Source organism: Heterocephalus glaber, unplaced genomic scaffold (assembly GCF_053883595.1).
Source record: "Heterocephalus glaber isolate CG9 unplaced genomic scaffold, H.glaber_assembly_v1.0 deba00001532, whole genome shotgun sequence".
Taxonomy (NCBI): Eukaryota; Metazoa; Chordata; class Mammalia; order Rodentia; family Bathyergidae; genus Heterocephalus; species Heterocephalus glaber.
Window position 1 is genome coordinate 68,379 of NW_028258330.1, and position 13,078 is coordinate 81,456.

At 37.3% G+C, this 13,078-nt stretch overlaps 1 protein-coding gene across 1 annotated transcript in view; it reads left to right on the forward strand.

The window, feature by feature from the left end:
• The window catches only part of LOC101714312 (uncharacterized), a 35,002-nt gene extending 22,530 nt beyond the window's left edge, over positions 1 to 12,472 (forward strand). The window contains exons 2-4 of the mRNA XM_087188597.1: positions 468 to 594; positions 793 to 853; positions 9,387 to 12,472. Of these exons, the coding sequence (XP_087044723.1) occupies positions 468 to 594; positions 793 to 853; positions 9,387 to 11,613 (2,415 nt within the window). The 3' untranslated portion in view covers positions 11,614 to 12,472. The remainder of the gene's footprint in view (positions 1 to 467; positions 595 to 792; positions 854 to 9,386) is intronic.
• Positions 12,473 to 13,078: the final 606 nt, after the last annotated feature.

Sequence of the window (13,078 nt, forward strand, 5' to 3'; positions counted from 1 at the left end):
CTGCTGTTGTTTTAGCAATGAGTGGCAATCTAGCATCAGAATTGCTGTCTGAAAAAATGTGCATACACATAGATTTGATGACCGAGATGCAGAGTTGATATTTAAAGGATTCAGCCCCCATTCAGCTTTTTTGTTTTGTTTGCTTTTTTGAGATAGGGTCTCCCTGTGTTGTTCAGGCTGGTCTTTAACTCAGTGTGTCACCCACACTAGTCTTGAACTGGTGGAAATCCTTCTGCCTCAGTGTCCTGTGAGCTGGGATTATAGACATGCATCACCACACCTTGCTCTCAATTCAACATTTTTTTTTTTTGGGTATCGGGATCGAACTTGGGTCCTTGCGCTTGGGAGGCAGGCGGTGGAACCACTGAGCTAAATCCCCGGCCCTCAATTCAACTTTTTAAGAGAGGAATTGAGATATCCCAGGCTGTGTCAGCCTTCCTTCAAGAAATATATGTGTGATCATTTAGGAGGCAGTAACCTTTGAGGATGTGGCTGTGAACTTCAGCATGGAAGAATGGGCTTTACTGAATCCATGCCAAAAGAAGCTCTACAGAGATGTGATGGAGGAAACCTTTAGGAACATGGCTGCTATAGGTAAGTATGACATCAGTTTCTCATTTATACAATAAGAATGTTGTTTGTTGCTCATCAGTGCAGTTTCATTACATAGAATGTGAAAACATTTTGAAGAATATCTCAGCCTGTTTATGTTATACAATGAATCTAACTGGAATCTATTCATATTTATATAATAATACAGTGTCTCCTTATATTTCTATGTCTATAATTCAGGAAGAGCCTGGGAAAACCAGGAAGTTGAAGAAGTGTACAAAAATTACTGGAGAAATCTAAGGTAATTTGCACTTCAAAGAAAAAGGAATGTTCCTCAAGAGTCAATGTGTGAAGAGGAATATCACAACAAGGGAAATGTGGTCATATTCAAATTTATTTAATCTTACAAGTATTCTCCAAAGATGTATATACTTTTAGTATGTATAATCTGATAACTGAATACAGAAATATCCCAATATAGTTAGTACTTACATCATTCAACAAGTAACACTATCTCACATATAAGTATAAAAAATGTTCTTTCTTTATTACCTTCATGACAATGTATGAAATTGCATTTAGGTATTGTATATAGGTGTATATGAAAAGAAATGAATTTTAAGGTTTTTTTAAAATTTTGTTTTATTGGCACATTTTAGGTATACAATATAATGACATTCATCATTGGAAATTTGCACCTTTACATAATCTCTCTTGGTTCTTATTTTTCACCCTTGCCCAGCCCTCCCTTCAACCCCTCCATTCCTCCCTATTTACAAAGATTTTGTTCCTATTTTTCTATTTTCTCATATTAATCCCATTCCCTTCTATTCTTTCCCCTAGCCCTCCCACTTCCTTCCCCTTTGCCCCTTTTCTTCCTATTTCACATTACCTGTTATACATTTAGTCCTTATTTACACTTTCAGTTTCTCACACCAGAGAAACTATTCGGTATTTATACATGTGTGTCCTATTTATTTCACTTAAGAGTATCGCCTCAATGTGCATCCACTTAGCTATAAATGTCTCTAATTTCTCATTTTTTATGGCTGAGCAGTACTCCATTTTATTAAAAAAAACACATTTTCTTTATCCAGTCTCCAGTTGATGGGCATTTGGGCTGTTTCCAAGTTTTAGCTATTACAAACTATGCTGCTATGAACATGGGCGCACATATATCACTGTGGTATGATTCTTTTAATTCTTTGGGGAAGATCCCCAGCAGTGGAATAGCGGGGTCAAATGGGACTTCCAGTCCTAGTTCTTTGAGGTGTCTCCATACTGATTTCCAAGGTGGTTGCACCAGTCTACACTCCCACCAGCAGTGGAGCAGGGTTCCTCTTTCCCCACAGCCCCGCCAGCATTTGTTATTGGTTGATTTCATGATAGCAGCCATTCGTTCTGGAGTGAAGTGGAATCTCAGTGTTGTTTTCATTTGCATCTCTCAAATGACCAGTGATGTTGAACATTTTTTCATGTATTTATTTGCTATTTCTACTTCTTTGTCTGAGAAATGTCTGTTCATTTCAGATGCCCATTTATGGACTGGGTCTTTAAATTTGGGAGGTGTGATCTTTTTAAGTTCTTTATAGATTCTAGATAGTAGAACTTTGTCTGAGGAAAAGCATGTGAAGATTTTTTCCTACATTGTGGGTTGTCTCTTCACACTGCTGGTGGTTTCTCTTGCTGGGCAGAAGCTTTTTAATAAGAAGAGATCCCACTTGTTGATTGTTTGTGCTAGTTCACGGGCAACTGAGGTTTTGTTCATAAAATCTTTTCCTACACCAGTGTCTTCAAGAATTCTACCTAACATCTGTTCCAGCTGGTTCACTGTTTCTATTTTTATATTTAGATATTTAATCCATTTCAATTTTAGTTTAGTGCATGGTGAGAGATATAGGTCTAGTTTTAATCTTTGACAGGTTGAAACCCAACTTTTCCAGCATCATTTATTAAAGAGGCTATCTTTCCTCCAGTGAGGGTGTTTGGCTCCTTTTTCGAAGATGAGATGGCTGAGTGTGTCTGGAGTTGTTTCTGCATCTTCTAATCTGTTCCACTGGTCCTCAGATCTGTTTCTTTGCCAATACCATGCTGTTTTTATCTAGTACCTTTTAGTATAGTTTCAAGTTGGGGGTTGTGATACCCCCTGCCATGTCTCTGTTACCTTAGAATTGCTTTTGCTATTCTGGGTCTCTTGTTCCAAATGAATTTTTGAATTGTTTTCTCAAGGTCCGTGAAGTATGCTGCTGGGATTTCAATTGGGATTCCATTGAATCTATATAGCAGTTCTGGAAGTATGGCCATTTTCACTGTGTTGATCCTTCCTACCCAGAAGTAAGGGATGTCTTTCCATTTTCTCATATCATCTTCAATCTCTCATTTCAGAGTGCTATAGTTTTCAGAGAAGAGGTCTTTGATTTCTTTTGTTAGTTTTTTGGATGCTATTGTGAAAGGAATTGTTTGCCCTATTTTCTCTCGCAGTGAGTCTGTTGTTCATGTAGAGGAAAGCTGTTGATTTTTGTGTCTTGACCTTGTATCCAGCTACTCTACTAAATTTGGTTATTAAGTCTAGAAGACTTTTGGTGGAGTTCTTGGGGTCTTCTATATAGAGTATCATGTCAACTGCAAATAATGACAATTAGACTTCTTCATTTACTATCTTTATTCCTTTTATTTCTTTCTCTTTTCTAATTGCTGTGGCTAATGTTTCCAAAACTATATTGAACAGGAGTGGTGTTAGTGGACATCCTTGTCTTGTTCCTGATTTTAGTGTGAAGGATTTCAGTTTTTGACCATTTAGTATGATATTGGCTGTTGGTTTTTCATAGATGGCTTTTATCAGTTTGAGGTAGAGACCATCTATTCCAATGTTTTGTAGGGTTTTTATCATAAAAGCGTGTTGGATTTTGTCAAATGGTTTTTCTGCATCTATTGAGATAATCATATGGTTTTTGTCCTTGGCTCTATTGATATAGTGTATTACATTTATTTATTTGCATATGTTGAATCATCCCTGCATTCCTGGGATGAATCCCTCTCGGTCATGATGTATGATCTTCTTGATGATCTTACACATTCTATTGGCCAGTACCTTATTAAGGATTTTTGCATCTATGTTCATTAGTGAGATTGGTCTGTAGTTCTCTTTTTTGGTTGGGTCTTTCTCTGCTTATGGATCAAGGTGATGCTTGCTTCCAGGAATGAATTTGGGAGTATTGCTTCCCTTTCAGTTTCATTAAAGGGTTTAAACATTAGTGGCAGTAGTTCCTCTAAATGTCTTGTAGAATTCAGCAGTGAAGCCATCGGGACCCAGGCTTTTCTTAGTAGGTAAGTTTTTTATTACATTTTCAATTTCATTCATTGATATTGGGTTGTATAGAATTTTTAGGTCTAATTCGTTCAACTTTGGTAATTCATACATATCTAGGAATCTGTCCATTTCTTCTGTGTTGTCCATCTTATTTGGCATATAGGTTCTTGAAGTAGGTATTGATGATCCTCTGGATTTCTGCTGGGTCCATAGTAATTTCACCCTTTTCATTCCTAATTGCATGGATTTGGGCCTTTTCTTTCCTTTTTCTGATAAGGTTGCCTAAGGGTTTGTCAATTTTGTTTATTCTTTTGAAGAACCAATTCTTGGCTTCATTGATTTTTTGTATCGTTCTCTTAGTCTCCATTGCATTGATTTCTGCTCTGATCTTTATAATTTCCTCCCTTCCATGAGCTTTGGCTTTGTCCTGCTCTTCTTTTTCTAGAAGCTTGAGGTTCAACATCAGTTTGTTTAATTGGGCTCGTTCTGTTTTCCTAATACGAGTATTCACTGCTATGAATTTCCCTCGTAAGACTGCTTTCATTGTGTCCCATGGATTCCAATATGTTGTATTGTCATTTAATCTTAGGAACTGTCTGATTTCTTCTTTAATTTCCTCTGTGACCCATTGGTATTCAGAAGTGTGATGTTCAATTTCCATGTGTTTATGAAATTTTTGCAGTTTCTTCTGCTATTGAACTCCAATTTCATCGCACTATAGTCTGATAATATACAGGGGATAACTTCAATTCCTTTACCCTTGCTTAAACATGTTCTATGAGCGAGTATGTGGTCTATTTTGGAGAATGATCCATGTGCAGCTGAAAAGAATGTGTATTCTGATTTTGTGGGGTGGAACACTCTGTAAATATCTGTTAAATTCATTTGTTCAAGGGTTTTATTGAGTTCTAGTATTTCATTACTTAATTTTTGTCTAGTTGATCTATCTACTTGTGACAGTGGGGTATTGAGGTCCCCCACTACTATTGTATTAGTGCATATATGACTTTCCATGTCCGTTAGTATTTGTTTTATATAGTTGGGTGCACTAGCATTTGGTGCATATATATTTATGATTGTCATCTCTTCCTCTTGGATTGTTCCTTTCACAAGGATGTAGTGTCCTTCGTCTCTCTTAATCAGTGATGGTTTGAAATCCACTTGATCTGCAAAGAGGATAGCTACTCCTGCTTTTTTTCAGATTCTTGTTGCATGGAGTATTGTTTTCCACCCTTTAACTTTCAATCTATGAGTTTCTTTTTGAATTGTGTTTCCTATATGCAGCATATTGTTGGATCTTGCTTCTTGACCCATTCTGCCAGTCTATTTCTTTTGATTGATGAATTGAGACCATTAACATTGATGGTTATAACTGATACATATTGTCTCATCATTGTCATGACTTTTTCTTTTGGTTGGATTCTGCCCCTTTGTAGTTAATTTCTTGTTGTGCCCAGTGGATTCATTCTGCTGGGCTTCCTGGGGTTGTGATCCTCGTTGTGTTTTCCTAGGATATTGTCTAAAATTTTTTGGAGTGCTGGTTTGGTATTCATGAAGTTCCTAAGGTGTCATGAAAAGAAGTTCCTCTTTGTCATGAAAGTATCTTATTTCTCCATCAATTTTGGTACCAGGGACCAAACTCGGGACCTTGTGCTTGTGAGGCAGGCAGTGGAACCACTGAGCTAAATCCCCGGCCCTCTCCATCAATTTTGAAAGATAGTTTTGCAGGGTACATCAATCTGGGTTAAAGGCTGTTTTCCTTTAGGGCTTGAAATATATCACTCCAAGATCTTCTTGCCTTGAGGGTTTGTGTTGAGAAGTCTGCTCTGAATCTGATCGTCTTTCCTTTGTATGTGATTTGTTTCTTTTCTCTAACTGCTTGTAGAACTTTGTTCTTCTGTTGGGTTTCTGGAATCTTAACAATTATATGCCTGTATGTAGTTGTTGTTTTTTTTTTGATCAAGGCTAGTTGGAGTCCTATATGCCTCACTTATCTGTATGTCAAGCTCTTTTCCCCTCCTTGGGAAGTTTACTGCCATCACTTCTGTGAACAGTTTTTTTTTTTATGTCATCTGCACTCTCTCCTGTTTCTTCATTGACTCCAATCAGTCTTATGTTATTCTTCTTTGCATTGTCTAGTAGCTGCTGGATTGATTTCTCATGTTCCCTTACAATTTTAAAGCAATTTTTCTTTTCCTGGTCACTAATTGCAATCTTATCTTCTATATCTGAAATTCTGTCCTCACATTGGCTCATTCTGCTGTGTAGACTTTCAGTGGAGTTTTTAATCTCCTGGAAATCTGTTTGCATCTGTTTTATGGATTCCATTTGTTTCCTATGTTGGGATTCCATCATGTTCCTCAGCGCCTCTCTAGATTTATTAATCATGTCTTGCACGATGAGCACAATCTCTGCTGTTATCTGAGAAATTATTTCTGATTTCATTTTTTCCAGATCCTCTTTTGTTGCCAGGACAGGGACTCCAGGTGCTTGAGTATCAAGAGTGTTCCATCTCATTTCCCTTTGGGGTTGCTGTAGGTGATCTGCAAGTGTGGTTTTGAGACTTGTTTATTTGTCTTCTCATTTCGACCTGGGTGGGTGGTGCTTCTGCTGGCATCTCCTCTGGGCTGGGAGTGGTGGTGCAGCAGCCCAGAAACCTCTTCATCTCCGCTGGGAGTGGTGCTACAGCAGCCCAGAAGCCTCCTCCTCTGCACTAGGAATGGTGCTGTGGCAGCTTGGAACCCTCCTCCTCTGTGCTGGGAATGGTGCTATGGCAGCCTGGAAGCCTCCTCCTCTGCCCCAAATTTTAAATTTTAACAGATACCCATCTCTGAGACATTTAGTATATAAAAAAAAAGAAATCACTAACCTTGAAGCAGTATTCAAAGTACAAATGAATACTAGTGTTGTAACAAGTGTTTTCAAGCCCTCCTCCAAAGAATTGAGTCTGTTCATGTTTTCAAATTCTTAGAAGGCACCTTCCATCATTGTTGGTGGGAGTGTTAAGTACAGCTACTATAATAGTCAGTATACAGACATCTGAAAATAAAAAAAGAAGTTCCATTTGACCCAGAAATACCTCTCCTGGGTACTGTCCCAAAAGAGTTAAAATCATCATATTATACTGATAACATGCATACACATACTCTAAGCAGGACAATTTATAACAGCTAAGCCCTGGAATCAGCCTAGATATCCATCATTGGATGCATGGAAAAAGAAAAAAAAAATTTGTTAAATTCTTTTATTGGTACATTTTAGATATATAATATGTTTACATTTTTCATTGGGTGCTTGTACCTGTACATGGTGTATCTTGGTTCTTACTTTTTCCCCATTTCCTATGCACCCTTCACCCCTTCCACCCTTCCCTATTTACATAGACTTTGTTTCCATTTTTTTCTTTTCTCATAATTTTTCCTTTCCCTTCTTTCCTTTCCCCTTCCCCTCCCTTTACCCCTATGTCTTTGGACCTTTTTTCCTATTTCAAATTATCAATTATTCATTTTAATCATTTTAACCCTTATTTACACTATCAGTTTCTCACACTAGAGAAACTATTTGGTATTTACACATGTGTGTCCTATTTATTTCACTTGAGTATGGCCTCAATATGCATCCATTTAGCTATATATGTCTCTGGTTTCTCATTCTTTATAGCTGAGTAGTACTCCATTTTATAAAAAAATCCACATCTTCTCTACCAGTTTCCAGGTGATGGGCACTTGGGCTGTTTCCAAGTTTTAGCTATTATAAACTGTGCCGCCATAAACATGGGTGCACATATATCGCTGTGGTGTGATTCTTTTAATTCTTTTGGGAAGATACCCAGCAGGGGAATAGCTGGGTCAAATGGGACCTCTAGCCCTGGTTCTTTGAGGTATCTCCATACTGATTTCCACAGTGGTTGCAGCAGTCTGCATTCCCACCAACAATGATGAAGGGTTCCTTTCTCCCCACACCCGCCGCCAGCATTTGTTATTGGTTGATTTCTTGATAGCAGCCATTCTTTCTTGGGTGAGGTAGAATCTCAGTGTTGTTTTCATCTGCATCTCTCAAATGACCAGTGATGTTGAACATTTTTTCATATGTTTATTTGCTGCTTTTACTTCTTCGTCTGAGAAATGTCTGTTTATTTCAGATGCCCATTTTTGAATTGGGTCTTTGAATTTGGGGGGGGTGTCTGATTTTTTTCAGTTCTTTATATATTCTAGATAGTAGACCTTTGTCTGAAGAACAGCTGCTAAAAATTTTTTCCCACTTGTAGTTTGTCTCTTAGTTCTGTTGGTGGTTTCTCTTGCAGTGCAGAAGCTTTTTAGTAAGATGAGATCCCAGTTGTTGATTCTCTGTGCTAGGTCCTGTGCTACTGAGGTTTTGTTCATAAAGTCTTTTCCTATGCCAATGTCTTCAAAAGTTCTACCTAACTTATGTTCCAGCAAGTTTAGTGTTTCTGTCTTAATATTTAGATCTTTAATCCACTTTGATCATAATTTAGTGCATGGTGATAGATATGAGTCTATTTTTTTGTTTGTGTGGGGGTTTTTTGGTACCAGGGATGGAACCCCGGGACCTTGCACTTGCGAGGCAGGCACTGGAACCACTGAGCTAAATCCCCAGCCCCAGATATGAGTCTATTTTCAATCTTTGACCAGGTGAAATCCAGTTTTCCCACACCATTTATTAAATAGGCTATCTTTCCTCAAATTAGAATGGTTGGCTCCTTTGTCAAAGGTGAGGTGGCTGAATATGTCTGGAGTTGTTTCTGCATCTTCTAATCTATTCCACTGATCCTCGGGTGTGAAAAGAAGTTTTTTGATAGGCTCAGTGTGATGGTGCATCCCTAGCATGCTGGGAAGCTGATTCAGCAGAATGGCAAGTTGAAGCTCAGCCTGAGCAACTTAATCATCACTGAGAATCTTCCTCAAAATAAATAAAAAAGCTAAAGATGTAATTCAGTACTAATGCCTGCGTTTAATTCCCAGCACTGAAAAGAAAAAAAATGTGCTATATAATTGGCCATAAAGGTGAATGTTATGGCATTTGCCAAAAAAAAAAAAAAAAAATGGATGGGTCTTTGTCCTATATTGTTAAGTGAAATAATTCAGATACAGCCTGTGAAATGTCACATGCTTTCTCTTACGTGAGAAACCAAAAATATAAATTAGGGAGTAAAATAAAGGAGAGGTTATTTAAAAATAAAAGCCTGACTTTTTGGAGATGAGGAAGACAAATGGGATGAGGTGAGAATGGGAAGAGTGATGTGGGAAAAGGTATCAAAATGATGGATATGTGATATGTGTATGTACCAATTGCCCAAAATGAAACTAAGTCTTCTGTATTGTAAAATATACCATTTTAGAAATTCCCAAATGAAAGCCACTCTGGGAAATGGCTATACTGAAGGTATCCACCAGGGAATTCAGTTAATTCATTGTCAGAATTTCTTAAGATGCATCAAACAAGAACTTCCAATAAATCATTAATATGGAGACCCATTTTGTTGTGACTTTTTTTTCCTTTACAGAAATGAAGAGATAGAGAAATGCTATCAAAATAAATGTTGGAATAATCATGAAGAAGTACTCCTTTGGACTCCAGATGCTAATACAGACATAAAACAAGGTGGTTTAAAAACAACTGAGAGCCTTGCTTGCAGAAAGCCCCTGACTGGGCATTTGTCACTAAATGTGCCCATCATAGCTCACACTGGACTGAAGACATATGAGTACTTAGGATCAGAAGAGAAGAAGCTATACAAATGTAATGAACAGGGAAGAACCTGCAGTGATTTTCAGTCCTTCCAGAAGGATGCCAGGATGAAGACTGGAGAGAAACCCTATGAATATGATCAATGTGGGAAATCCTACTCTGATCTTAGTGAAAGAACTCACCTTAGAGAGAAGACTTTTGCACATAAGAAAAATTTGAATGCCTCCAGCATACCCAGTGATGTTCAGCTCCATGAAAGAAATCACAATAGGGAGAAAGCCTATATATGTAAGCAATTTGGGACAGCTTTTAGTACACAAGATTATTGTAAAATGAATGAAAGAACTCAGACTGAGGAGAACCCCTATGTATGTAAGCAATATGGGAAAGCTTTCAGTCAGCATGAACATTGTAAACAACAAGAAAGAAATCACACTGGGGGGAAACCTTATGCCTGTAAGCAGTGTGGGAAGGCTTTTAGCAAACACAGTCGTTGTCAAATACATGAAAGAACTCACACTGGGGAGAAACCCTATGTGTGTAAACAATGTGGGAAAGCTTTTAGTACACAAGATTATTGTAAAATACATGAAAGAATTCACACTGGGGAGAAACCCTATATATGTAAGCAGTGTGGGAAAGCTTTTAGTACACATAGTAATTGTCACAAACATGAAAGAACTCACACTGGGGAGAAACCCTATGTATGTAAGCAATGTGGGAAGTCTTTTAGTACACGACGTTGTTGTAAAATACATGAAAGAATTCATACTGAGGAGAAGCCCTATGTATGCAAGCAGTGTGGGAAAGCTTTTAGTACACAAGGTTGTTGTAAAATACATGAAAGAATTCACACTGGGGAGAAACCTTATGTATGTAAGCAATGTGGGAAAGCATTTAGTACACAAGCTCATTGTAAAATACATGAAAGAATTCACACTGGGGAGAAACCTTATGCCTGTAAGCAGTGTGGGAAGGCTTTCAGTAGACACAGTCATTGCCAAATACATGAAAGAACTCACACAGGGGAGAAACCCTATGTATGTAAACAATGTGGGAAAGCTTTTACTACACAAAATTATTGTAAAATACATGAAAGAATTCACACTCTGGAGAAACCTTATGTAGGTAAGCAATGTGGGGAATCATTTAGTATACATAGTAATTATCAAAAGCATGAAAGAACTCAAAATGGGGAGAAATCCTATGTATGTAAGCAATGTGGGAAAATTTTTAGTACACTTGGTAATTGTCAAAAACATGAAAGAACTCACAATGGAGAGAAACCCTATGTATGTAAGCAATGTGGTAAAGCTTTTAGTACACAAGATTATTGTAAAATACATGAAAGAATTCACACTGGAGAGAAACCCTATGTATGTAAGCAGTGTGGGAAAGCTTTTAGTACACAACGTTATTGTAAAAAACATGAAAAAATTCACACAGGGGAGAAACCCTATGTATGTAAGCATTGTGGGAAAGCTTTTAGTACACAAGATCATTGTAAAGTACATGAAAGAATTCACACTGGGGAGAAACCCTATGTGTGTAAGCAATGTGGAAAAGCATTCAATACACACAGTTGTTGTAAAAGACATGAAATGATTCACACAGGGGAGAAGCCCTATGTATGCAAGCAGTGTGGGAAAGCTTTTATTACACAAGGTTGTTGTAAAATACATGAAAGAATTCACACTGGGGAGAAACCCTATGTATGTAAGCAATGTGGGAAAGCTTTCAGACTGCATGGTACTTGTAAAATACATGAAAGAATTCACACTGGGGAGAAACCTTATGTATGTACGCAATGTGGGAAATCTTTCACAATGCGTGGTGCTTGTCAAATACATGAAAGAACTCACACACCAGAGAAACCCTATGTATGTAAGCAATGTGGGAGAGCTTTTAGTAAACAACGTTATTGTAGAAAGCATGAAAGAAATCACACAAGAGAGAAACCCTATGTGTGTAAGCAATGTGGGAAAGCTTTTAGTAAACAACGTTATTGTAAAAGACATGAAAGAACTCACACTCAGCATTAAAATCTATGCATGTAAGCAGTATGGGAAAGCTTTCAGCATTATGGTGTTTACCAAAGACATAAAAGAACTCATAATGGGGAGAAACCATATGTGTGTAAGCAGTGTGGGACTCCTTTCACTACACACATGTATTGTCAAATACATGAAAGAAGACTCATTGGGGAGAAACTATATATGTTATGTACACCTATTTTGAAGATCCTGTGAAAATTTACTATGTAGAGGAGACTTGTAAGAATAATTAATACAAAAAGCTTGATGTCAATATTTCTCCATAAAGTTTTCAGAAAATACAATCCCAGATAGAGATATCCTAAAGTACCTACATACATTGTGTTTTTCAGTAAATCACTTAAATATCTGAATTATGTATTTGCAATGTTTAATATATAAATGAGTTCACATAATGAGGTATTTTTGTGTGAGTGTCTTTGAGCTTAATAGATACTATCTTAAGCATGGTGAATTGAAACTTTACTTTCAAGTAGAGTTAGTATTTATGTAGTCTTTCTATAGTCTTTACAGTTGGGAAGAATAGGCCACTAAAAATTTTAATTTTGTTGTTAGGATTTGTCACTACCTTTGTTTTAAATTGGTGTGTATGTTCTCTATTCTGTGTAACAAGATTTTTAAATTTGATGCCATATTTTATATTAAGATACATATTTTCAGTCTTGTAAACGTGTTTTTGACAGTTGATTTTTCTTCACACAATTTGTGCATTAGCATGTTATGTTTCTCTTATGACAAGATAACTGCTTATAGCCCAACATTGTATATATCATATACATAATTTGCCTATTTTTCTCTCAGAGCCAGTATTATCATTTACATAAAATTGGTTTTCTTACCATCAAAATTGTACTTCCCTTATTCATATTCCAATGACTTTTAATTTGGTGGTAATTTTTTCATCATATGTACCCAAAATAACCCAAACTGCTGTGTTTCTGATTGCCACAGACTACCAGAACCATAACTTGTCTCCAAACCGGTATAAATTATAGTAATCTCTCCAAAGTTATAAGTGGCGGTTTGAGTTATCAGAAACAATGCTTTTGAAGAAATTTTTGTCAGCAATGGAGTTGTTTTGGGGAGAATGATTGCTATTGAATGTAATGAGGCAAATGCCTTTATTCCCTAATGCTGTGATGCCGTGCTATCTTTGGTAATCATAATTTTTTTGTTGTTTTTTTTTTGGTACCGGGGATACAACACAGGACCTTGCGCTTGCGTGGCAGGCAGCAGAACCACTGAGCTAAATCCCTGGCCCCATAATATGTTTTTGAGACAGTCTCACTGTGTAGCTCAGGCTGGCCTTGAACTTACTGTGAAGTCCAGCCTGGCCTCAAACTCAAGATGATCCTCTTCCCAGCCTCCCAGGTGCTGGGATTACAGGCATGCACCACCATACCTGGCCATCATTATTGTTTTTACCTAATAAGCTGAAATAATGGCATAAACA